At 38.9% G+C, this 26497-nt stretch overlaps 1 protein-coding gene across 6 annotated transcripts; it reads left to right on the top strand.

Moving 5' to 3' along the window:
* Nucleotides 1-852: 852 nt before the first annotated feature.
* Nucleotides 853-25255, top strand: CFAP221 (cilia and flagella associated protein 221). 6 transcript variants are annotated; one of them, XM_061477437.1, is made up of 26 exons: nucleotides 853-902; nucleotides 1592-1618; nucleotides 2077-2175; nucleotides 3104-3275; nucleotides 3732-3832; nucleotides 4811-4897; nucleotides 5008-5103; nucleotides 5591-5691; nucleotides 8081-8184; nucleotides 10299-10458; nucleotides 11104-11227; nucleotides 11314-11425; nucleotides 11646-11754; nucleotides 12339-12426; nucleotides 14130-14219; nucleotides 15568-15663; nucleotides 17117-17207; nucleotides 18219-18346; nucleotides 18790-18870; nucleotides 19840-19947; nucleotides 20090-20263; nucleotides 21726-21884; nucleotides 22307-22401; nucleotides 22915-23004; nucleotides 23209-23328; nucleotides 23947-24392. In XM_061477437.1, the coding sequence occupies exons 4-26, from the start codon at nucleotides 3137-3139 to the stop codon at nucleotides 24068-24070; spliced, it is 2577 nt and encodes an 858-aa protein (XP_061333421.1). In that variant the 5' UTR covers nucleotides 853-902; nucleotides 1592-1618; nucleotides 2077-2175; nucleotides 3104-3136; the 3' UTR covers nucleotides 24071-24392. The 6 variants fall into 6 exon arrangements, with proteins under 6 accessions (XP_061333421.1, XP_061333579.1, XP_061333495.1 ...); XM_061477595.1 differs by lacking the exons at nucleotides 1592-1618; nucleotides 2077-2175 and having other exon boundaries at nucleotides 858-902; XM_061477511.1 differs by lacking the exons at nucleotides 853-902; nucleotides 2077-2175 and having other exon boundaries at nucleotides 1596-1618.
* The last annotated feature ends 1242 nt before the right edge of the window (nucleotides 25256-26497 follow it).

Below are 26497 nucleotides of genomic sequence, written 5' to 3'. Positions count from 1 at the left end.
GCACTGTAGAAGCAGATCCTGAACTTTCTCCTAAGCCCATTTTGAATGCTGTCATCACTGATCATCTCTCCCCAGCCTTATCAAGGGTGCAGGTGTTATTCTTTCCTAATCAACAGCAATTACATTTTACTAAGTATGGGAATCACTTTCAGGGACATGAATTTTATGACATGAAGTTTTTCTTCATTCCTTTTTTATTTAAATTGAGCGTTGCACTACTTTTGATCACATTCTACCTCCATGTTATAAAGCTGAGAATAATTTTATTTATTCTTAGATAATAATTTTCTTTATTCTTAGTCTTGCCAATCTGTCTGTGCTTTCCCGTGTCATCTGTATATGTAAATGTGAAATAAGCTGTGGGTGGTAAGAGCAATACAATGACAAAATGGTATCAGGGGTATGCTTCACAGGGCTGCTTTTTACTACTGAAAAGTGAGAATGTATAGGTTGTGGGAAGAAGAGATGGTCTCTTTTAAAATACTGTAATAAAACTTTCCAGGCCTGTTTTGAGCCAATGCAGCCGCGACAGACGCTGCACAATGCAAGCTGGCTTTGTATCACTTCACCTCAGAGAAGCAGCTTTATCTGAGCTTATCAAGGAAAAACAATTTCTGGGTTTTAAGGAATGATGATTTTTTTAAAAGAATGATGCCACACTGTGAATCCTGAAAACGACGCTTACTACAAAAAAAAAAAGTGGGTTCGTTTTTATTTTTTGTGCTTTTGCGATCAAAGCCAGCTGAACTGCAGCTGACGGGATCTCCCCCCTTGCCCCGAATGGGCGCACTCGAGCACTGCGAGTCGCTCCAGCACTTACCACCCCCTCCAACAGCGAGTGGTGCGGTCCAGTTGGGCTGCACGGTTGCCTGGCAACCGGAGCTGCGCGGCGCGGTGCTGAGGTGAGGGCTGGGCCGGGTCGCGGGCAGGGCATCGGGCCGGCGGGAGACTCTGTGAGGAGGGGAGCGGGGTCAGCAAGGGCTCCCTCCGGGCAGGGAAAACGAGTAGGGCAGAAGCGCGGATTGTTTCAGTCTCAGTCTCGGCTTGGTGCTTCCCTCGCAGTGGCGGAAAGAAGGTGGGGCGGGACGTCCAGCTCCCCGCCGACAGCGCTGGAGGTTGAGGCGGATGTGGCACTGGCAGGGAGCCTGTTGGGGAGCTGTAAGCCCTTCTGCCCGCTAAGCAACTCTCCTAGTCTAATTACATAGAGTAGACCTTAAAAGCGCGTTTTGTGTTGCTCACAAAGCTCGTCGATGCTTTTGCAAGTCTCACGCAGTATGTAATGGCGTTAAACTGCCCCCCTTTCTGGTGGTGAGGTGTGCTAGGAGCTCTGAGACACCGAGGGATTAGAAAACCCAAGTGCTGACAGAAGAAGAGTGTTACCCAGGCCTGAGGGCATTTAGGGTGAGTTTGGCTACTGCCTCCAAGGCAACCGGGATTGTACAGGATTCTCCTTTGGGGACTTTGCAGAAAAAAAAAACCCTTTTTGTTAAGGATAGACACAGGTATCTGAAAAATTTAAGATCATCACTCTATCACTCAAAGATTCCAGGACCTTGGCAAGTAAACATTCATCCATTATTCTCCTTTTGAGGAATACTGCAGTGTGTTATTAAAGTTGGTGAGTGGATGGTGCCATCCCTTTAAATTACGGTTTAGATTACACCAGGAATCCTTTGCTAATATAAGTCTGTCTACAGCTTTTCAAAAGCTGTATTCCTGATGGGGAGTGCTGACCAAGAGAAGGAGGGTGGCAGTCATACAAGTTGAAGTTGAACAACGCAAGTGGAAAGATTGTAAACCTCGTGCTTAGAATTTGCTTTAGCATGGTTTCATCCGAGTTTGGTTGGTGTCACTACCTCAGCAGAAATTTACTGTTGTGCAAAATACAGTTCCTCTTACAAATCTTCTGTTGCAAATGGAAAATTTGTACTTGGAGGCATAGAGTGGAAAATATTCTTGAGGGCAGGGTTCTGGTAGCACATTATTTTAAGCTTCTTATTTATTATTTAGTACTGCACAAGACCATAAATCAAAGCTGCACTTTATGAGTTTGAAGCACCTCTCAACTTCTGAAAGATCTAAAACAGGCTAGAAAACCAGACAAATGCTGGAGATGAGACCATAAAATGAATCAGGGAAGGTGGACCTCTTCAGTCCTCAGAAGTCTTGATCCGGGTATGCTGGGCATCACTTTAGTTCTCCCTTCTGCCCTTCTTCCCTTAAACTTTTAATGATCAGTGTTAATTTTAAGTTGGGGGCCTTCAAGGTCATTCAAGCATTAGGTGAGTTCAGTTGCCCATTGATATTAATTCAGCACCATCCTGAGCTGCACACCCACCTTCTCTTCATGAAAAACAAAGACAAAATGAAGAGGTTTCAACCCCCTTCTTAAGGGCTGAAAAGGTCAACGTGGCTTTTGAACATGCTTTTTCCAAAAATAAGTTCTTTGGTTCATGGGAGAGCTAAGACCTATATGCTATTTTTATGAAGATAATTTCTTGTGGGTAGGTTGTGCCTGGTTTCCTTATTGCGTATTTGCACTTGTCTTTAGAGAAGTTTATGTTCTGGTAACTGTGCTTACTTAACACAGGTTCTGTAATAACCAGGCCTTCTGGATTTACAGTTATCTTCATTAAATAACCCAGATGATGCTGTCCAAACAAAAGATTCAGATGCCAATATTCTTACCCCTCATATTAATATTTAAAAATAAAAAATTAATCCCAAGTTAACAACCCAAGCACTCATGAGAGTTTGGAAGAATATTTCTGTAGAAATCAGTCTGGATAGCAGGTTTATCAGAAGAACCTTATCTCGTTTTCTGTGATGGGAGATGTGAAGGAAGAGAGAGATGTTTCACACAGTCCTGAAAGGCAAATGTCCCTGATAAGCCTTAGAACATGCCCAAAGTGCTAGGGCTTGCAGTGGGAGCAATGTTTCATGGAATCACTCAGTCCTTGTACTTAGTACACACAGAGAAACCTACTTCAGTAGGAAAGAAAGTAACTCCCTATCCTAGTGTCTTTAGGCAGGTTTAGGTAACAAATGCTATCAGAGCAAGGGAAGACATTTTGATCATTATGTTATTTTGATTTTACCCCAGGTGCTGAGGAAACTGACTCCATTTCTGTCCAACATGGATGTAGTTCAATCAGCCTCGACAGAAATCATGATTGCTGAAAAATCCTTCAAGAAAATACCCAGTGTCCTTCTGGACAGCCTAGTGGAGGAACCTAAAAAAAGACATGCTGTTCCCCATCACCTTCTGGAAACAAGTAAGTTTCTGCTCTCTGACTGTTTCCCAACCTTGGAGCAATTCAAGGAGACACTTTGTTATTATTATATTTTTCTTGTAACTCATAAGCAAAACTCCCATCCTGCTGCTTAAATTGTGTCTTCCTGTGAGCCCAAATCATAGGATAGATAGTCAGAATGACTAGAAAGAAATAAATAGTGGCTGTGAGGATTCTGGATGACCCTCACATTTTGGGGAGGCTTGTTGAAGTCATGATGATAGGAGGAAACTCAGACAGAATCATGACTCTGCTGGGGTAATAGATGCTGCCTTAACTTTCCATTTAAAGAGTCATGCCTACTTACAGGAGAAATAATCCGTTTTTTTTTCTCTATAATACATTGGGTGCAGCATAAAATGTTTTATCAACATAAGTAACATCATGTGCATTTCATCTGGTGTCCTTTTCTCCTTGTTTTATCTTCTATCTCTATAGAAATTTATTCGGAACATCACGGGAGCAAAGTTGTACAGGCTGAGCCTGCTGTGTTACACTATGGAGGGTATGAAGTTGGAAAACATCACCAACAGACACTTGTAAGTGTCCGAGCAGGGATCCTCTTGGGGCTCATAAAAGGATAACATAAGCTGAGTAGACTGCTTGTGGTTGTGAGGCCTTTTGCCCTCTAGACTGCTCTAAAAAGCAGCACTTAAAATGAGTGGCCCTGCGGTAACGAAACAGATGAGTACCATGCTCTGTGTATCACTGTCCTTTACCTTTGTCTGTTCTACCTTTCTGCTTCCTGTGTCTGCAAGTACTGTTAGTGAATGTGACTTAGACGTCATGATTGAAGGATTCATTCTTGAACTCCGTAAGAGACTGTTCTCAAAATGTACTTGGGTTGTCATTGTGTCTGCAAACCTGTTCACTGGTGGGAAAATTCTGAACGCACCTCTGGTCTTCTGCCAAAAGCAATTTAATCTAAGGGAAGAAACAGTGCATGGGTTTGATTACCTTTCCTAGTTTGAGTATTTCCTTTACTTCTTTCTTCTTTCCCTTTGACTGCCTTCTTTTTTCATGTTGCTGTTTGAGGCAGAGGTTGGGTGATTATGGTGGACTAGGTTCTCCAGATATAATGAAAAAAAACAAGATGCAAGAGACTTTACAGGCTGAACTGACACCATCCAACAGTTTGTTGCTTTGTGATGCAAAACGCACCCATGGAATATTACAAAATGTCTGTTGTTTCAGACCTGTGTAAAAGCGAAGTCAACAGGTTGTTTCATTTTTTGCACATAAGCAAAACAGGACCAGAATTTGATTCAACATCAGCACTGTCTTTAGCAAGACTGTTATTCCTAGGTAAGGAATTGGGGCTTAGTTACAAAGACTCAAAAACCAGGATGCAAATTTTACTTAATTTTCTTTTAAATTCAGAGCATATTCAGAATTATTTCTCCTAAAGTAAAAATTGTTACTTCTTTGCTATGGATAGTTTTACAAAAAGAACAGTTGGCATTCTCAGTTGACCTCATTGTAAAGTGTTCTGTGGTTTGTTTTCTTTTGTTCTACAGAAGCTAATAAATACTTCTGTTGATGTAATAAACCTTCACATAATACCACCGCAGACAAAGTATTTTCAGATCAAATACAACAAAACAGTAAGTTTCGGAAGGCCTTTACACTGCTCTTTGCATGCAGCACTGGTTTTGTGTCATATAAGCAGCTTTTTACATTTTTTACTTCTGCCTTATTTTGGGTCATTTTCTAGTACCGGCTTGTCCCTGGCTTGTCGTATGTGGTTACTATCGATTTTTGTCCTGATGAGTGGCGGTACTACTATGACTGCATCAGAATTCACTGTCAGGTGAGGATTTATTATAAAATATATATATCATTGTAATGGAATGAAACAACTATTAGGACATGATGATAAAGTAAAGGTACAGTTAATCTCCTAGAGCCGCATGGATTTACTCCCAGTAAGTCTGGATTGGAGTATTTCATTTTAAGCATTTAAAATTTTTCTCTCTGCAAACATCCCGAAGCTGTGGGTGGAGTATCTTCCTTATTCTGTTATTCTTTGCCAGTAGTTCAGTCTTTGTACCACACTGATGTAATGTCTTAGTTGAACAGGCTTAGAGGAACTCTAGAGAGTTGCTGAAAGTATGGAAATACAGATGGATTCTGAAAGTGGGTAGAATATCAAAATCCTGAGGTGCAACACAGTGATGATCTCAAAAATGTTTTATGCCCACTTACTGGCCAACTGCTACAGAAACATTTTCTTTTCATAGCATTTATTCTTTGTAAGAAATAAGTATTTACCTCTTTTATTTTTTATTTTTGCCCAGGGAGATGATACATTAGTTGTTCCTGTGCATGCTTACCCTGCTATGAATGTTGTAGAATTTCCATCATTTATAAATCTGTCTGATGTACCAATTGGTCGAAGGTGAGTTAAGGACAGACATCTGTCCACATGCACAAAATCTGCAATATCTCCTTTTTCTCTATTTGTACAACTTAATGTCTTGGAAGCTTTAAGGAAGTCAGCCTCCATCTGGACTGCAGAATAATTCTGTATATGAATAGTTTCAGGCACATGTTCACAGGAAAGTAAACGTTGTGCAAACTAAACATATACATAGGTGTAACTGGGGTATCAGTTGATCTGAATCTGTGCTGACTCACTTCACTTGTCATATGTGAAGCAATATGGCTGCTGTTTGTAACCTGTACACTCCCAAGTGCTATGTCTTTTTAGCATTAATAAGCAAATGGATCTTCCTTTCAAGATGAAGTACTCTGGAAATGAAGTTATGGTAGGTGTGATAGCAAATAGCTAGCCTCATTCCAGATTTTGATCAGTTATTAGATTTGCTTCTTCTGTTTAAAAATAGTTGATGTGATCTTTTGATGTGGAGCTCTAAATAGAGATTTTATCTTACTCTGTCTGTTGCAAAGATGTAACATAGAGTGTTCTCATGAAGTAATCATAGTAATTGCTAATAAGAACTGGGAAGGGGGAGAGGAGAAGGGAAATTCTGTTGATTAGGATATCGTTCTGTAGTATATTGGCTATATTAGTTGTAATTATGGTGGTACGTGTCGCTGTAAAGATGTGAGTGAAATCTAGGAACTGAAGATCTTAGCAGCTAGGCTTTTTTTCTTAGCCTGTGAGTTGAAAGTAACTCATGAATTTTACTGAAGGATAGAAATAAGAACAGACAAAGCACCTACAAGGAGCATGCAAAATTCTGCAGTAAAAATGAGCCCAGCATTGCAGAATGAACATTTGTGTCTTTGTTCATGTTTTTCTAGTCCCCCTTAATCTGCTAAACTCTAGTGAATATACCAAAAGTGATGTTACAGCTTTCTCACGGGGCTGGACATAACTCCGACTTTCTGGGTGTCTCTAGGCATGATGTGATTCTATTTATTTCCTACATTTTTACAAGTGTTGAAATATACAGAATTTTCATACTCTCAGAATACAGAGAAGAGATTAGACAGAGTACAAAATACATTTTTAAAAAATGGGAAAATTTTTCAATGCAACAGGGATGGTCAGAGATGACCTGAGGGAATTTGGAATTGTTCCTGAAGAGAAAATTGATGGTTTCTCTTAAAACCTAAGGTTTTAAGGTAAAACCTTAACTTTCACCAGTACTTTTCATCATTAGTCTGTTAAAAACCATCCTGAAAATGAAAGCTCTCTGAAATGCTTGGGACTATACAGAGCTCAAGGGACTATGGGCTCAATCCATAGCCCACTGAGATAAAGGAAAAACTGCCTTTTACTTCCAGTAAGTGTAGGATAAGTCCTATGTTCTAACACCCAGCTTTCTCCTTAGGGACAGAAGGTCCATCATGCAACAGCCAGCATAACTGTCTTGGCTTTAAGGCATTTTGGTTACCGTACAAGCCACACTAAACCTTAAATTGCCTCCTCAGTCTGCTGTTGCATCTTCTATGTGAACAGGTCATATGGAAGCAGCGTAAAAAGCACTTTATTATTATAGTTTATTTCCTTAGGCATTTCAAAATGTGCTTTCCAAAGGAACAACTGTATAACATGCATTCTTTGCTAATCAGCAGGATAAGATTTCAGTCAGGCAGTTTACAAGAACCAGAAACAAGCCTAGGTAAATTGGTGTTGATTTGTAAGATGATGGATGATACTACATCAATGCTTTTGTATTTCAACTTGATACATGAAAATAGATACATACAAAAGCAAGACAGCTTGAAAAGATGTGTGCTAAAACCCCTCACATAACTTGTGTGAGACATAAAGGGCTTTTATGAAAATCATGCCATTGTATCATTATTTCCACAGTGTTAAAATCCAGTCATTCTGATGTGTTGCAGTTTTCAACACTTTTGAATATTGCACAGCGTTTTCTCATCATCTTTCATAAGGAGAGCCACAGAAGACTGATTTCTGGTTCTGTACTTACTGTTGCTCTCATTTGGATTGTTGGGACTTGCTAGATACTGCAGTTTGTAAGAGTTTGAGGATACGCATAAATAACTCCTAGAAAGTAATTCTTTTATTTTTACTGTAATCAGATTCTGTATGGGTAGGAGAAAGTAAGTCAAGATGTAAAATAGCCATCATTTGAATCAAGATTTAGCTCTCATTTCCTCACTGAGTGAAATGTCTGAAATACTTTGCTATTTTGGAACAACAAGGAATGACTGTTACCACACTAATAAGTAACCCATTCCTCTGAACACAGATAAATTCAGTGCATGTTGTGTATAATGTAAATTTCCAACTTGTAATTGATGGTCAACTGTAGTTTTATTAATTTATTCCTTCCTTTCTCTCTTTTCAGTAAAGAGTGTGTTATCCCATTGCAGTGCAGCTGTCCAATAGATTTTGAATTCCACATTGATTTAATTCAGCCTCACAGAGCCTTCACTGTCCAGCCGACATATGGTAAATTGAACTTATTTAAAGTTCTAAATGTTAAATGCATACTTATGAAGTGTGGTTACTTGTGACAGTGTATTCAGTGCTGTACAGTAAAAGTCTTTGCTTCAGAGTGTTTCCAGGTACATGCTGGATAATTAATAAGAGTCATATGCAGCCTCATAGCAAATAGCCCTCTGTGGCTGGTAGATTTTTTTTTGTCAGTGCCCAGCTGCAGACCTCTGCAAAATCAGTCCATCCGGCCTCTGCATTCTCTTCTTTGCCAGCATAGCCTTTTGAAAGGAGAGGGGCAGGAAGCCCAGCCTTCACCTCTTTATCACACCTTTTCCCAAGGACTGTCTGGCTCCTACCCCATTAAAGGAACATCTGTCTTTATGGAATAGGCATGCATCAGATTACTTGATTGGGGGTACAGGAAATAAGAGGTGACTTATGCTCTATCAAACATGCTCCCATACCTTTTTTTCACTAGTGGTCTGTAAGAATTTGTTAGAGTTGTATCTGATGCTTCAGGAGCTGTTACAGTGAAGGGCACAAAACACACCACTGCAGGTGTTTCGTGGGAGGGCATGGATGTTAGAGTCAGTCTAGACCTCTGTGTGCAGGCTTTACAAGAGGCAGGGACTTTTGGAACAGTATGCTCAGCTATTTTCATGCCTAATGCTGGAGAGGGCTCTGTCTTGAAACAGACATACCTTTGCTGGTCTGGTGCTATCATTGTTGTATGCTGGCAGAAGCATATAAGTAAGTGCCCAGGTGTTCCAACAAAAATGTTTATGCAGACCCAGCTGCATAATTCACCTACGCAGTCTGGTCAATTCCATGGAAATACAGAAAGATCTAAATAAATAAGAACCTTAAATAAATAAATAAGAACCTTAAATCTGGCACTTAGCACCATTTGTGACACTGGAATTTAAACTTTGATTATTTATGCACTGCAATAAAAATTGCTGTTGTTTTAGTATGTAAAATGGTATTATTTTTTGCTGTGTTGACAGATGGATTTTAATTTTTTAGAAGTAGTAGTTGGATTCTATCAGGCATGTGGTTCCCAAAGATGAGCTATGCTGCTGCCTTGATTAGGGTCATTCAGGATAATATTCTTTCTTATTTTGTGCTTAAAGAAGTTTTGATATATCAAAGGAGGACAAGAACAATATTACAATTGAATAAAATGAGGGAGAAGTTGTAAAATTCCTCAGGAAGTTTTTGTGGTTTTGCACAGTCATAGGCAAAGTAGCTGGAAGTAATTCATGCTTTCTAAGTTGGTTTAGTTCTTGGAAGAAAGGGGAACAAAATATGCCAGAAAAAACATCAACCCAGTAACAGAGAAGTCAGAAACTTTAGTAGCTGGGAATTCTGAGGCAGTGAATGATACCTGAAAAGCACTAAGAAGTTTTAGCGGCTATTCAAGCTGTTCTGTTGTGAGATATGATGAAACGATAAAAGAAATTCCACACACATACACAAAGCCCCAAAACATCCCAATGAAACTAACTGGTGTTTAAAACAGCAGGATACAGAAAACCAGGCAATGGTCACTTTACAGAGATGAAAATTTAATATTTCTGATGAGCTGAATAAATTTGTTGCAAAATGCTGAGGAGCATCAGGGCCTGTATCCTGGAATTCCACTGGATGTTTAGGGATATGAAGGGTGGTTAAAGTGGCTGAGAAAATAATGGAGTAGGTAATAATGAAAAAAGGCCAAGTAGAGACAGGTGATGCATCAAATCCAGATGATTCCCCAGCTTGGAGGGAGGCAGAGGAATATGTTTATAATGCTTTGTTCATGAAAGCAGGACATGCCAGAGACTTAGGACTGGCAGAAGCAAGTGAAGAATTTCTACATATAAACAGGCAATCGTTTTCACAATAGTAGGAAATATTATAATCTTACTGTCTAATCTTTCTGCTGTTGCAAAATATCTCCCATTATCTGGCAATGCGTAGTTCTTGAAAGATGTTTTGAGACCTGAAATATTTTCCAGGCCTACTGCCATCCATTCAAATATTAATACTCTTTTTAAAAATAAAAATGTAGTCCAGAGACAATTTCAGCATACTTAAGTGGGCTCATGTTAGATGGACTCATTGTTTTTCTCCTCTAATCATAGGAATCATTCCAGGCAATGGGAAAGTGGAATTAACTGTGAAATATTCCCCAGTTGGGTATGGAACAGCACAAATGACAATGCAGTTACGGATTTCACAGTTTAAGTCAAAACCCTATATATGTGTATTCACAGGAACATCAACACCACATCTGGGTCTAACGTATGTGTAGCTGACTGATCTCTGAGTATTTTTGCCCTGTGCTAAAAGATACAGCCATTTGTTGTAATCATTTCAAGCATTTGGATCTATGCATTTATGTAATTTGACTGTTAGTACAGGTACCTGCTCTTCTACATCATTTGCTCAGAATGCCCTTAATCTGTATGAAGTGAAACTGTACCAAAATAAACATAGTTGTAGAATCATTGAATGGTTTGAGTTAGAAGGGACCTTAAAGATCATCTAGTTCCGACCCCCTGCCATGGGCAGGGACACCTTCCACTAGACCAGGTTGCTCAAAGCCCCATCCCACCTGGCCTTGAACACTGTCAGGGGTGGAGCACAATGAAAAATAACATACCCTTAAAGAAGTGTTGATCATCCTCAATTTCTATTGTAACTGTTCTGTGTTATTCTTATTGCTGAGGCCTTGCAACATACAGGGGATTTTGAGCAATGAAGTCTTTTGGGCTGCACTTATTTTTTTGTGAACTCTGAAGAGTAGAAAGCTTGCTTCCAAGCGTAATTTGGGAGATACATTTACAGTCTCCATGTATATCTAAAGGGGGTGTAAATGCATGTATTAGACTTATATGCCATTTAAAGAGTACTTACAAGAGCAATATATGTCCTACTGACACCTAGAAAAGAACATTTTGACAAACTACAAAGTCATCCAGAGAAAAAAACTGCATCTGCAGGAAAATTTGTGGTGTGGAGAAGAAACCAATTCAGTCGACCACGAGCAAGGCCTACTCAAAAAGTAAAGGTGTGAACAGATAATAATTACAAGTATTTATCTGGGCTGAAAATATTTCTTGTTTGTATTTCTTCCTATTAATTTATATCTTGTAGGAAATTGAATACCAGAACCTCAGATTCCCCGCAGACTTGTCGAATCCATATGCTGTAGCTACTGTTTTGAATCAGGAACCAGGCAAATTGAGGATTAAAGACTTGAAAGAAGGTAATGTAATTAAGCAGCATAAACTTGGTTGTAGCATTATTTGTAGGTTTTTGATGAGGAATTCTGCTCCAGAATTGCTGAGGTGATGTTACTGTAGTTTCTGTAACAAATCTTACCTTAGCTTTGCGTCTTAATGAGTTCAGTTATTGTAACAGTGGATTTTGCAACTAAAAATGCAGTCTGGTCTGAGGTGTGATATTGTTTTCTGATATTCCTGCAGTCCTTTCTCAAGGCTGTGAAGGCATAAAAACAAGACAGATGAAGGAAACTCTATTTCAACTAAAAGTTAAACAAAATATTCAGGAAGAGGAAGCAAGTCATCTGAAATGGTAAGTATTAGTTAACCAAATTAACAAAACTCGGGTTTGCTTAACCAAGGCCTCTATGAATGATGTATGCAATATCCTCTAGTGCATAATGCTGACATTTCATGTCCTGATAGGTTTGTTTTACAGTTAAGTTACTGTTGTTTTCTTTCCTTTTTTTTTTTCCTACCTAAGTGCAGTCTTAGCAGTAATCCGTAGTAGTACTCAATGAGGTCTTTGATTATGTTATAGTTGTGTTCAGAAAGACACCTGCTGAAAACCTTGTTCACTTAACCTTGTTCTAAGAAATCTGATGTTGTTCCCTTAAAGGCAAAGGAAGCTTTTGATAGGGTTGTCAATAAATCTGAGTTAAAATGTATAATGGAGTGAACAGAATTGCGCATGTACATCAAACGGCATAAAGGAAAACACATAGTCATGCGTGTAAGCATACTGTGGTTTCATTTGCAATCCACAGATCTGCCCTTTATGCTAAACATTATGGATCCCTGGACACCTTAGGAAGAGAAGAATAAGTCTGTTAGCCTTTAAATAAAGTAAATTGTGCATTGAGTAAAGCATTTTTCTTGTCTCCACTGTAAATGCAGGCAAGTTCGTAAAGGCCAAGATCCAATCTCTGTGGAATTTAAAAAACAGATTATTGAAAACCGACAGAGGGAAGAACAACAATACAAGGTTAGTTTTTCTGGGCTTTTTTCTACAAACTTAAAGAAAACCCTTATACTTTCAGATTACACAGTGCACTAGTGAATTCCATCAAGTTCTTTACATCTTTACTTTTTCTTCATACATCCATGCAAACCTGTACTGGTAGTACAGGTTACTGTAGTTATATCTTTATTGTGCCTGTGTATCACTGTTTCAGAGGTGTTTTTTATCTTGGAGGTAGACAGAGAAGGATAAGTTATTAATGGAAATGTAACTAGATGTTTGCAGATTTGCACTCAGCCACATCACAGTGCAACATTGCAGCGTAATCCTGTCAGCACCATGGCTAAATCCAACCTGCTGTTTATGTTGTACCTCTCTGAAGAGATGATGTCCTGAAAGGCTCAGTCAAAGGCCTAAACACAGTCAAGTACTCTCACACAGAGCCATGAGGAGGTAATTCATCAGATTGGTCTTCTGAACCTTCACCTTCTCTCTGTTTTCTTCTGGTCATCCCAGATTGCAAGTCATCTTCCATGGAGGTGACATCATCAATGCATGGTGGTAGGAAGTATTTTTCCCCAGGTGGCACAGCCTGCAGGGACAGGTGGGGCTTGTCCCTCTTATCCTGCCTCCTGGATATTCAAGTAGCTTTTGATATCCCACTGATTGCCAAGAAGCTTTTTATGGGAATAAAATTATTTATAGATATGGTAAAAGCTTAATTTATACAGTGAATTAGGCACAGTGAATTCATTCAGACATTATATTTAATGCAAAGGAGAAAGTGCGTAAAAAAGGGAATCTAAGTTGTGAGATTGATGTATCACTGAATTAGATGAATATTGACTTTGTCTAGAAACATTTATTTACCTACATGTTGACCATAGTGGATCTGGAGATCTTTGCCTGGTTTCACAGTTGCCCCCATGACTTTCTGATAGGGGCATATTTTTGGTCATGCTGTCAGTTTTTTCACCTTGAGTGTCATTAGGCTTCACAGAGTATTTATTATCCTTTCATCATTTGCTCGGGTGGCCAATCTGTTATACAGCCTGGGAGTGGCTATCCTGGAGACCTTTAACTGGTCTGTCTTCTGTTGTACTAAAACCTCAGTCTATGAAAATCATGGAAATTTGACTCTGCAAAATAAAGCCAAGTTCTCTATTTAAGACATGACGGTATGTTGGAAATGAAACAATAGGTGAGTAGGACTGGGGTGAAAGAGGCACAATGAAAAGAAGCACTCATATTCATCCATCATGTCTGAACACTGAGGGGGTCTCAAAGAAGTGAAGTGATATCAATAGTAAACTGTTTCACACATGAGCAGATTAAGGAGCTGGAACCATTGGAAACCATGACGGGAGATGTTCACAGAACATGGAAAAGCTGCAGGAAATTTATGTAGCACTGTCATGATCTGTTTGAGTGCTATCTTTTGGTATCAGTTCCATAACCCCTCTCTGGCTGAATCTGTCTATGCAAAGCAAACTGTATTTCATTAGGGCAGAGACCTGAGTGAAACCCAGACCCAAAAAGACATTATTTAACTTTGTTTGACTTGCTCAAGGGTTGCAGTAATCACTGTCTAGAAGGGAATGAAGTCTGTGTTTTGTCAAGCACCTCCCAAATATTACAGCGTAACTTAATTCTACTAGTCATAAGGGAGGAAAGAATCCACTGGATGCTTTGTTCTGATGTGATTGTTCTTCCTGATTATAAATTAGATCCAGAGAGGAGATCCTATCATAGAACAGGAATTACAAAGGAATGAAGTAGAAGTTTCTTTCAGGCGTGTTATCCGGCCTGTTGACCAGGTTTGTTTATATGTTGTTATTGCCTGCTATATGTTATTATCACCTACTAAGCTACCAAACAGATATTTGGCACTGCACATTTTTTCTCCTAATACTCCTATTTCTATGTCAGTTTCTTATTTCCCATTTTACTTTCAGTACAGTAGCACTGTGCTGCATGCATAACACATCTTCTGACATTCTACTCTAATATGAGAGACAAGTGGAAATTTGCACGCCTAACCTCAGATTCATGTTGCTTCTTTCTGAAAGTTCTCTTAGGAGTAGCTTTGTCATGCTTAAACGTAAGGTTAAGCGTATCACAAGGTTTACAACCTTTACCGGCAGGTCAGATTGACAGGAACCTTTCTGGTACTTAGATTTTTTTGTCCTTCTCTGTGGTGTGAGGTACTTCCTAAGATCCATTTCCTAGGATTATTTGGAGTTTTATTTAATAGATAACCTGCTGCTGAATGAACTTCTAATGGTAGTAACACAAACTGCCTTCTTGAGGAACAGAATAGCTGTGGAAGTTGTCTTTTGCTGTACTCTTATACCTGTTACAACGTGCTGAAAATTGTTTGGTGAGGCATGGCATGGGGTTGTGTGGGGCTGGTGTTCTAGGGTCTTCCTAATCTAAATGTTGGTTGAGCAGCTGCTTTCCTCCTGAGAGGTACTGTACTCTGGGAACACTGGTGTCTCTTCTAGTGCCATGTTCTGTTACAGTTTAAAACTATATCTTTAAAAGAGATTAATGCATCAGGAAGATTTACTTGTGTTCAAAGAGTATTTCAACAATTTAAGACATTAAATATAGACACATCACCTCTTCCTCAAGTATGTCCAGAGCCAGAGATCACTACATATGGGGACATTTTTCTGGGGAATTATTACTCTAAATTTATCCTTGTCTTTTGCCCTTCTCTATGTGTGTACTGTCTGCCATTATTTGAGACAGGATGGGCCACTGGTTTGAGCACTTACAGCTCACATCCATGAAAGATGAAGTGTGGATTTGGTAGAGAACTACTACATTCTCTCCAGTGTCTGACTGCCCATGTATTACACTGAAGTAATAGTATGTGGTTGTCATGTATGTGGATGCAAACCATGCCATGTTATCTCTGCATTCCCCATACTGCATCTGAAAATATTTGGTGATTACCTCCCGTTAAGCCCTGCAGTGAAGGCTTCTGGTTAAATGCCAATACTGCAAATGCTTCCACTTGACTTAATGTCAGTGTTTAGAAACAGCATACAGATTCAGGCAAAGAAATGGCTCGGGCTGGAAGAGATTTCTCACTGATTGTAAAAAGGTTGTGATTTTTCTTTTCTGTTTCTTTTTGTTTTTTTTTTTAATACCATGCAGTATCCAAGTGTCCATCCTACATTTGACCTGCTCCATAATGACCCTTGGGAGAACAGAAACAGGATGTTCAGGAAATTCCAACAAGCAGCATACAGGGTAATGTGAACAACCAGAATGCGGTGTGATGACATGATGCCTTGGAAATAGCACAAGAGAACATGCAAACCAGAACATAAGGAGTCTTCACAGCTAGCCAGGGATTTGATAGTTTAATAAATATGTCCTTGCTTCACCAGGAAATAAGGATCTGGAGTAAATTTTGTATTCTGTGGGTGCTCCTGCTGGTGCTTAATATTGCAATCAATGCTAAGTAAATACAAATGGATTTAGTTTGTTTTTTTTTAAGTGAAAAATACTTCTACATATTAAAGAACAGATTTCAAAATGCATATAGTTGCTCAGTTTTGGACCCCTAGGACAAGAAAGACATGAATAAGCTGGGGTGAGTTCAGTGTAGAGCCACCAAGATGGACAGGGTCCTGAGCATTCCATTTGTGAAGAGACACTTACTCAGCCTGGAGAGGGAAAGTGGAGGGAAAGAACAGTACCTTCCAACAGCTCTGATGAAGTTCTTGATGATGGAGCTAGTATCTTTGGAGTGATGCATGGTGGGAGTATGGGAAACAATGGGCATCAATTCAAATAAGAGAGGTCTAGAGCATGTATAAGGAAATCCTTTTTTACTGTGAGGACAGTCATTCATTGGAGCACATTACACAGAGAAGTTGTGCAGCCTACCTCATCCTTGGACGTTTTCAAGACCAGACTGGATAAAGCCCTGAGCAACTTGGTCTCTTGGTCTTATCTTGTCACTGACCTTTTCTTGGAGCAGGAGGTTGGACTAGGACCTTCCAACATGGAAGCTAAAGATTAACCAGTAAAATCACTTAGCTCAGTGGATTTAAATATTATCTTGCATCTCTACTGCTCTTTTTCCAATAAATCTAAATGTAGCAAGCAATATGGATGTTTCCTGCTTTCCTAGTGTTCAGTTTGGATAGTGTCCAACCTATTCACAATCTTAGGCTCCATACAGAGGTCCTGAAATTAAATACTCTTTCCTCTATTGCACAAATAAGGAGGTAGTTAAATGACCCCTTCTGGTATTAAAACCTAGGACTCCTCATTGTGATATATGGCACTAAGCAAATTTCACAGTGCAGGTTAATACTTATTCTCTTCATTCATTAGGCCACAAGTATTCATTTGGCCCTGATCAACTGACTACCTACCCACTGTTAAATCTGTATATGCCAATAGACACAGCTGAAGGATTAAGACCTAGCTAAAAAAAGTCTGATTAATCTGTAAGACTAAATGAAAACTTGAACTGGTTTTGTTGAATAATGTCATGTTAGTTGAGATCCATTCTACATCTCTCCTTTACCATTTTCTCTCTCCTGATCAGAAAACTAACCATAGTTAAAAAATCTGAGAGATGGCCAAGTGGGCTCTGTAGAATAAATACAGTTGTAATCGATGTTTCTTTCTACAGCTGTAAATCTTACAGTGTTTGGCTGAATGTTAAACTTAAAAATCATTCTCTCAGATTGTTGTGCAGAATCGGCTAAATCGCTTACTGCTTCTGTTCCGTGGGCTAAGCAGAGAAGCCAGAGACTTGGAGGAAGGCTCTGTGTATGGTAAGGAATAGAACAAGTTGATATTTTGGCTATGAATTATGATAATCCAGGTTGTACTGCAGAGTGTCAGGTGTGTTACATATAAAGACAGAGTCCTTAAAAAGGAGTCTTCCAAAAAAAGAGAACAGTGTGACAAGGCAGAATCATAGAATCACAGAATGGTTTAGGTTGGAGGGCATCTTTCAAGGTTATCTAGTCCAACTCCCTTGCAATGAACAGGAACATCTTCAACTAGATCAGTTTGTTTTTTTTTTATAAGGAGTTCTCCTCCTTATAATTTTCTCATACAAGTGCTTTCAAAAAATCACTTTTCTTTATGGTGAAATGAAAGTGCTGGCCTGGATAAGTCACTTGTTCTTTAACAGCCATAGAAGGAAACTGGCCTTGAATGGCAGTCATAGTTGGATATACTGGGGACAGAAGAGAATTTGTGCTTCTTATTTCCCACTCCCTTGTACACACACAGTTTGACAACTGCTGAAATGTCTTTCCATGTCAGGCCTTTTCCTGCTTCTGCAAGTAGGCATTTTATAATTCCCAGAATGCAGAAATTGCAGGGATGCTTCAAGTAGAAGGCATAACAGCAGTTAGTGTAACAGAGGCCTTCTGACCTGTCTCTGCCTTGCTGAGCAGAATGAGATAGAAGACCATGCTGGAATAAGGGAGGTTTAATGTCCTTTTAGAAAAGGGGAAATTAGATCTGCCTGATAGTCAAGATATTGTGCCTGCTATATTGTAGATGTAGCATTTAAAGTCTTTAGGAAATATTACCTTTTTGTATTGAATTATGTCTACTTATATTTGTATATATTCATAAAATTATATTTATGAATTAAAAAATCAATATATAAATATCAAGATATAAATTAATAAATTAAAATTTATATTAAAATTACTAGACATAACTGTCTTAGGAAGATGTTAAATATATTTTGTGCCTTGATTCTATTTTTGAAACACTGTATTGACATATATTAAAAAATCTTAGTATTTGCTTTCCATTCATGACAGAAAGCAGGAGTTTCAGCAAACCAGAGAGGAGTGAAGAATGTAAGGGCTTTTCTTCCAGCATAACTGAAGATCGTATATTGCCTTTTGAATTCCCTTTTTACAGTTCCTACGAGTTGCAGCAAGATTTGGTAGGTACGGTAATGAAATGATGGCCCACACTCAAGATGATAGAATTTTGGTGCAGACATTGGCCTCAGGCCCAGTACTGCCTTTATTAAAGTTTCACAATGTGACTGGTGTTCTGGGGTTCTGACAAATTAATTCAGGACTTCAGATTTACTAAGGCTGCTGCTGAAAAGAGTAAAAGATCTTTGCATTCTCTTAATGGCATTCTAAAATTCTGAATAATACATTCATGATCAGAGTTAGTTAACATCCATGATTTTGCAGAAGGAAAGAAATGAGAAATAACAGAAATGCCAAAGTCCAAGACAGGACACGAGAAATATCAAACAAAATGTTAGCATAATTATGTCCATATGTTTTCAAGTAGCTGTGCTTATGGATTGCTGACAATGCAAAAACAAAGACCCACCGTATTACCGGGTTTTTAAATACTGTATTTTTTCAGGCACCTGATGCTCTTGGCCTAGTTCCTATTGAATCTGTAGATGTGAAAGTGAGACATGTTCTTCCTTTTTACAACTTGAAGGTGAGCCAGAACAGCTTCTTCAGATGTATCATGTTTCTCTCTTTCACCAGTCCAGTTAGACATGGTTTCTGCCTGATTCAGTGGCTCCAGTCTGCAGCCCAGTAGAAATGTTGTCTTAATATGGCTGTATGATTATCATGCTTTTATTAAAAACAAATTTTACCTGCTTCCATAAGTAACAAGCTTATAGCCAGCAATAGTCTACTCTCCAGATAGAGGTGAACCACTTCAGCTGAAATTATTATATTTCAACCAACAAAATCCCTCTATGAATAAAGAGTTTTGTGAAAGTGGTATTATAGAAGTGTCCTTCCTTTTAGAGAGTAATGGAAGTCTATTTATTTGGCATTCAGTTCTGCATGATTCATTTCTTCATTCCTGCAAACATCTCTTTGAAATATATAATTTTTTTTCAGCTTTTTGAGTACAGAAACTTTTTTTTTTCTCCTGACTTCTAAACCCTTTTCTCTCCAATTTTTGAATAACAAAAGTTCAAATTCTGCACCCCATTGAAGTCAAAATATTCCCCCAAGTTCAAATCAATACAGATTTGGGCTCAATGTTCACTTTTTCTCCTTTTTTTTTCAGATGGTGTAACAAGTCTAGAAGCATTCTTGTAGCGTCTTTTATGCTTATTATGCATTGGTTCATCTGTCACTGTTATGTATATTACTTTTGTCCACCACATTGAGTTCAGAATATTTGAGCAAAACCCTATAAAATCCATGATATTTTATAGAAAAGTGAGAACGGAAATATTCCTTTCTGCCCTCATTCAGCTTGTCTTGGTGAAGTATGGCTTCTCAAAGCTTTGTTATAATACACCACATTCCAGAATAGTGATCCAAGTGTCTTTTACCGCAGAGGTGTGATGTGTGTGATAAAGCTGTAATGCTCCATTCCACCCATGAGTTAATCAGTAGTGATTACTGCCATCTCCTGCAGCACATCTTTTTTATTTGCACTTAGGTTCCTCAGCATTTCAGCATTATGAAGTATCAGCCATTCTGTACACACTATGCAGCCACAAGCTACAAACCTCAAAAACTTTCCCGACCACTGAGGCAGGGAGCCCAGGTAACAAGTCATCTCAGATACAAACTTTGTTGAATTCACTTCCAACCCTACATTCTTAAAATTATTTGATTCATTTTGTCTCAACATTTTATGCCAAAGGCTTACTATACTCTGAAAACATTTGACGTCTGTGTTTTTCAAGGATGAGTTGATTCAAGTAATTGGTTCTCCTGAGGGGCACCTTCACCTGGTCTCCCAGAAGGCGGATTTTCACAAACCATCCCCAGAAGTGGCAGAAAGGGATATCAGCCTCTTAAAGCTGGTTCCTCCCCAAGCTTTAGTCTACCCTACAGAGAGCATCCCACTTCGTATTTTTGTAAGTAGAAGTTGACTTCTGCAAAGAACCTAAAAACAGAGGGGAAGAGGGGTTTGTTTCATCAGAAGCCTGATGTGGAATTGGTGGGCAATTTTCTTGCTCAGATTGGTGTATAAATCTATCTACAGTGAGAGTAATTCCCCACGGTTCAAGCCCTGGTAGGTAGAAGTGACAGAGCAAATCGCTCTGAGAGGGGAACCATTTCATTTTAAGGTGGAATTTGGTCAGTTTAGGAGAGGAATGATAAAGCAAAGTTGCCAGTGAACTGGAGACCCTTCTAGTCTCACACTCCACAAATGGTCACTGATCCCAGGATTCCCTGAAACACCATGGGGCCTCTCCCATCTTCTCCATTTGTTTCCTCACTTGGACATTAGAAGAAAAGCCATGATTTTGGCATCTCAGTCCTTCTATAACCTCATGCTCTTGCCCAGGTAATGGGACAGGTGCAGTCATTCTGTTCAGCTAGAGGACTGCAATTCTGCCTGATCCTTAGATAAACTGAGAAAAGTGAAGTCAAGCTCTTTACTCATGTTGTCTCCTGCCACCTTAGAGTTTCCAATAGTTCTCATAGTATCTGAAAACCACATTTCCAAGTTATTAGGCACAGAGATTCAAAAAATCACAGCTGCGTGTGTGGGAGGATTTTCTGTTAATTGTCATGTAAATTGTGCTACTTGGCATAGAGTGCAGAAGGTATTTCCTGACAGTGCGTCACAGCCTGGAGGTCCCTGAGGTGTCTCTGAGCAGACAAAGACAGATGTGTAGCTCAGTGGAGTGCTGTGCATGGGTACAGGCAGCATCTCCAAGCCAGCACGGCACTGTGTTTGACCTGGGTGGCTTTGTCTTTCAGCAGTACTTAGCTGCAATGGGCCAAAGCCCAGAGTGCTGGTATGGTGATCTTGGAATAACATATATGGTATAGGCTTATACTCACTGCATGCAGCCAGGACTCCAGTGAACTTAGTGATGAGATCCTCTCTGCATCACTTTCACATCAGTTTCATCTCTCTGTCATGTCAGTGTAAGAGTCAGGCACAGCTTGATCCCACACTACCCAGCATTAGACTTTACTCAGAAACAGATGCTAATGCAGTAAAACAGATGACAAAATGCTCACTAGCTTCCACCACAGCAAAGTCAGTTCCCATTCTGAACTGTTCAGAGAATCAGCAATGGATTTTTGAGTAATCAGGAAATATTTTTTTCTTCCAAACTTGGAGTCAACACCTAAATTGCTGTATTCTAGACAGCAGAGAGCATGGATAAACCAGGCAGATTATGGGTCTGTGATGAAGGAAAGAGACAGGAAATGAATGGTCAGACCAAATAGAACAGTCACAATGAGACGCAGGTGTGAATCTGGGGAGACTACATCATTTATAAGAACTGAATTTTCATCAGTTTAGTTCTTTATGGTGCTCAGAATGATTTTGTAAGATAATCTCCTCTTTGTTTTTAGAATCCTACTCCAGGATTAGTTCCAGTTTTACTTCCTTTGGCCTATTCTGAAACAAATATTGAATATCATCTTTGCCCTCATCCAAAATACACCTTTACCAAGGAATGTCCCAAAGGATCCAGTATTCCAGTCACACAAAAGAAATTTTTACATCACAAGGTATGGCCTTTTGAGTTTATTGTATCAGTACCAGGCTTGGGTATGTTCTTGCTAAGAAATTGTTCCAAGTAATCTAAAAGGAAGCTCAAGAGTCATCCTAGATAGAAAACATTTTCAAATATAAATTATGCAACACCTAAATAGTCAGTACGTGGGTCAAAATAACTTTTAGTCTTTATCCGTGCCTCTTATTTATCCCTGAATATTTCTCTGCTCTTTCCTTCTTTTCACTGTCTGTTGTATTTTCATGACCTTGCAGTGGAGGAAGCATCTTTTAAATATGGAGAACTTCAGCTTGTCAGATTCAATTCTCATCCAAGAAGTCAGACAGTCTGTCCCTCAAGCCTCTCCCCCCACTGCATACACTGCACACACTGCATTATGTATTAGAGATCTGATTGCTGTAGCACTTGTCATTTCAGGATGTGATTTCTGGAGTAATGGAATGGAAAAGATTCTTACCAGTGGTGTATTCTACTTTTTCTAACACTCCCACACGGATAAGTACAACACCTAGGTAAGAAAGGATTTGAGTGTACAGTGCCTTTACCCAGCACTAGTTTCTGCTGTCTCTAACTACATTGACCAGTAACTAGTCCCACAGATAAAAATGGGACTACAGGTGGAATTCATTGCTGCTCAGAAATTCAAAGCCAATGGGAAAAATCCCTGCTGACCTCATTGAACGGTGAGTTAAGAACATTATTATTAGAGGATATACCTAGCTCTGGAAGAATTCCAGTCTGGACTTTCAATAATAACTCTCCTGAATACTTTTTCGTTCAGTCCTAGAAGACCCTGGGAGCTACAAACTCTTCTCTGTCCTGCAGAAGTGTAAATGGTAAAACCTTTAACATATGGGCATCTGTACTCAGTAGTAGCCAGCATGTCTCAGGCTCATGTTCCCTCCTGTCACAGCAGTTGCTGACTACATCATCTTCATTGTAATTACTACTATGAAGCTTCAAAATATAAACATTTAGTGCAGTTACTCTCTGCCCCTCTTAAACTAGTACCATTTCCATCACAGGGATCCTTACAGTTCAGATATGCTTCCAAGAGATGTACCGCCAATGTTGTGTGACTTACCAGAGAGAGACAAGGAGAACATAATCGACCAGTAAGTTTCTCCTCTATTCTGAACTAAATGTGGCTGATGATTATTTCTTAAAGACTTGTATGGATGTACCTAAACCTGTCCCAAGAGATCCCCAAAGGCAAAAGCACAAAGTTGCTATTACATAAAACATACTTTCATTTTTGTTGGCTAAAAAATACTTTTAAAAGGATCAAGCCAACTGTTCTTCAACTTATTAATTTTTAGAGAGACAGATGAAACTGAGTTCAAAATGACTCTTACTCCAGAGATGGTAAAAGCTGAATTTCCACAAATTGGGCAGACACTCTCAGAAGAAAGCAAACAGAAATCGGCAAAAGAAGAAAGGTAGGCATGCTTTGAAGTTAGGGGAGAGGAATGGGAGGAAATCTGAAGACAAGCATCCCTTTCAGAATTATGTAGAAAGTCATACTGTGATGCTCTAGGGCCATCCTGTTTGGCTTTGTAAAGAGGGAAACAAAAATATTAGTACACAGTGAAGTCCCAGTCCTTTCTTTTGTCACTAGAAGGTTCTTCATTGTTATGGATAGGGTGATGTTTCTCTAGAGACAGAAGCACATTGCTCCTTTACAGCAGTTTCAACATTTTATCTTTAAGGCAAATCAGTTTTTTCATGTGGATGCTCTTGTTCTGGCTATTACATCATATGTTCCTTCATAGATAAAATGTAAAACTCAATGTAGTATGGATTTAGCTTTCCTAGCTGGCCAAGCAAAGAGTGAATGTTTGTTTCATAGTTTCACTCCTTTTCCAGTTCTGCATAAGTAGTGAAATACCCTCCGTGTTCATTATATATATATATATATATATACACACATATATATAAAATAAAGGAAAAGAGAGAGAGAGAGAAATTATGTGTGTCTCTTCCTTTGTTTTTGTCAGCATTCCTAAGTAGCTTCCCTGGTTATTATAAATACAAATGACATTTTAAACTTCTTGCAGAGACCTGCACAAGCATCCAGACGGACATTTTCTACTCCAAAACAATGAGCTCAGAGAGAAGGTTCAAAAACACGTGGAGGAAATGAAGCTGAAAGCACTTAATAAAACCCTTATTCTGGAATAAGAATAATTTTACAAAGCCCATGGCTTGGCACTGCTTATCCTATTAATGTGTGAGGCTGCCTATGTCCCTGCTACATGTACTTACGTTCAGTGAGGTCAGCAACTCCTCATGCAGAAAGAAGAGAACCACCAGTAATGCCACCTCTGTCAAGGACGTTCACTGTGACCATTACCCCCAGCACACAGTAATTGCTTCAGCGAGAGTCCTCAGCCATGTGCCTGCTCATTTTGTCCTGGTACAGAGGACCAGAAAACTGCAGTGCTACCATATAGTTTGGTAATTAATGTAGAGCCCAATATTTACAAATAAAAAGTGAAAAGTCTTCACGACCAAATTCTTCTGATTTTGGGGTTTTTTTAGTTGTGTCCTGGCCTTGAATTTTTGCAGGTAAGTCACTGAATCTCAGACTTGACTGGGGATCACACACTTGAGACTTTAAACAAAAGGGAAGACTTGAACACAGTTGCTGTCCATAAATGTCCAAGCATATCTCATTAAATGTTCAGAGGGTTAAATCAATTTATAGTTCTTTTGGCAATAGGGTGTATGGACTGGGTGAATGAACTCCAGAGCCTTGTGAGAGACCCGCAGTGCTCAGGGTGTATTCCCTAGGAAAGCAAATACATCAGCATATTGTGTTTTAGCTGAGATGTCTCTTGCTTTCTTGTGGGCAAGCTGGACATCAGACAAAATTGGTTTTATCCATAGTGAGTTGATGTCTCATTTTGAAGTGTGCTCCAGGCTATTTGTGCTGAAAAGCACAAATTTTCTGAACCAAAAGGCATGGAAAATGCAGGAATACATACTGCTTTCCTACAACCCATATTTCTTTCCAGACACTCTTAAAACCCCTAAGAAAAAAAAGTTTATTTCCGGTAGAGGAGATCAGTGTAGGCAAACCATCCAGGGAGATAGACAATGGGAAAGTAGGGTGAAAATAATGCTACAGAGTAGCCTCTGTTATACTAGCTACATACTATTTTTGCACACTTCAGAGAAATAATTAGCAAAGGATTGTTCACAATGCAGGTCTGGATATGTGCAGAATTTCTCTGAGTACAAACAACTGCTTAAATACATACACATTGCTTTTTTTCTTCTGCTAGTCATTAGGAAAGCAGTTGATCTTTTAAGAGTTTCTTAAAATGACCATGGCACAAACATTTTCACAGTTGACAGTGAAAGCATTCACAGTTCATAATTCATAGTTCATAATTCACAGTTAATAATTCACAGTTCAGGTTAAATCAAACAGATAATTCTTAGGACCTGCTAGCTATCAGCTAAATTTCAATGTCTAGGGAAGATGGAACAGATGTTCAGACACTGGTGATCAACCAAAATTGATCTCTTTTTTCTTACAGTAGTATCCTCTTTCCTCCATAGTGTTTCCTCATTATCCCAATGAAAATTAGTCATGCTTCTCCATTCTCCACCAGAGACATAAGCCTTTAAATAAATGAACCTCCTTGCTGTTTAAACAGCTCTTCTTTCTGCATTTTAAGTTTATTATGGGCCAGGTTTCAGTGTGCAGAGAAGGTAAGAAAAAGCTGTTAAATTGTTCCTAAAATCCAAGGGGATAGCTAGGAATACACAAACTTCAGTACAATACTTCCCTCCAAGATATCTCATAATACAAGGCTGACTCTTCTCAAGGTGATAAGCTATCAGAGGCAATCCAGCTGTGTCTAAGAACATGAAACTTGGCTAAATAATTAGAAGTCTTAGGTTTTCACATGAAGCCACTTAAGTGTTCTTCTGGTTGACTACTGAACACTTTTAGAAGCTGGATATAAACTGTAAGAATATTGTAAAAATTCTATAAGAATTCTGTAAGAATATATAAACTGTAAGCATTCTATAATATAACTGTAAATTATAAACTGTAAGAATTCTAACCTCCAGTTGGTGGTTATTCAGAGTTCTATGCCTATTCAGTGTTTTAAGGAAAGGACTGTGGTATTAAAGAAAATAAATCAGAGGAAAAAGAAATGATGTAATGGAAATTGTGGTTTTGGTGTAACATTACCCAGCACACTGTAATATTTCTGACAGTCATTTTTTATCTGGATTATAATTTATAATTTATAATGCACTGAACCAGAGCATACATTCTGGAGTGCATTTTTATATTTAAAAGACATATATGCAGATGTCTCTGACAGACTGCTAATAGCTGTTAATAAACACTCAGATGCTCTATAAGGTCTTTTTTAAGGATCAGCTAGCAATTGAGTGAAATGTCAACACCCAACATCAGTGCTGTTTAAAGCAGTCTTAGTGCAAACTTCAGCCTTAGGCCTTTGTTTTTACAAACTCTGGAAAACAGTCTATTAAGGCATCTTTTAATGTGCTTTGTTATGCCTCTATTAAAGGTACAAATCCCTCTCTTTTAAAGGAAATGTATCATTCAGTTCTAGATTAATA

This window comes from Pezoporus flaviventris, unplaced genomic scaffold, assembly GCF_033815535.1.
Source record: "Pezoporus flaviventris isolate CSIRO_AGI_PZ_B2104156 unplaced genomic scaffold, CSIRO_AGI_Pfla_v1 ptg000001l, whole genome shotgun sequence".
Lineage (NCBI taxonomy): Eukaryota > Metazoa > Chordata > Aves > Psittaciformes > Psittacidae > Pezoporus > Pezoporus flaviventris.
This window is presented reverse-complemented; position numbering and strand designations above follow the sequence as displayed.

Coding starts and splice junctions, on each gene's coding strand:
- CFAP221 (XM_061477437.1), top strand. CDS start 3,137: ATGGATGTAGTTCAATCAGCCTCGACAGAAATCATGATTGCTGAAAAA. Junction 10,459..11,103: donor ACACCACATCTGGGTCTAAC/GTATGTGTAGCT, acceptor ACTGACACCTAG/AAAAGAACATTTTGACAAAC. Junction 11,228..11,313: donor GGCCTACTCAAAAAGTAAAG/GTGTGAACAGAT, acceptor TATATCTTGTAG/GAAATTGAATACCAGAACCT.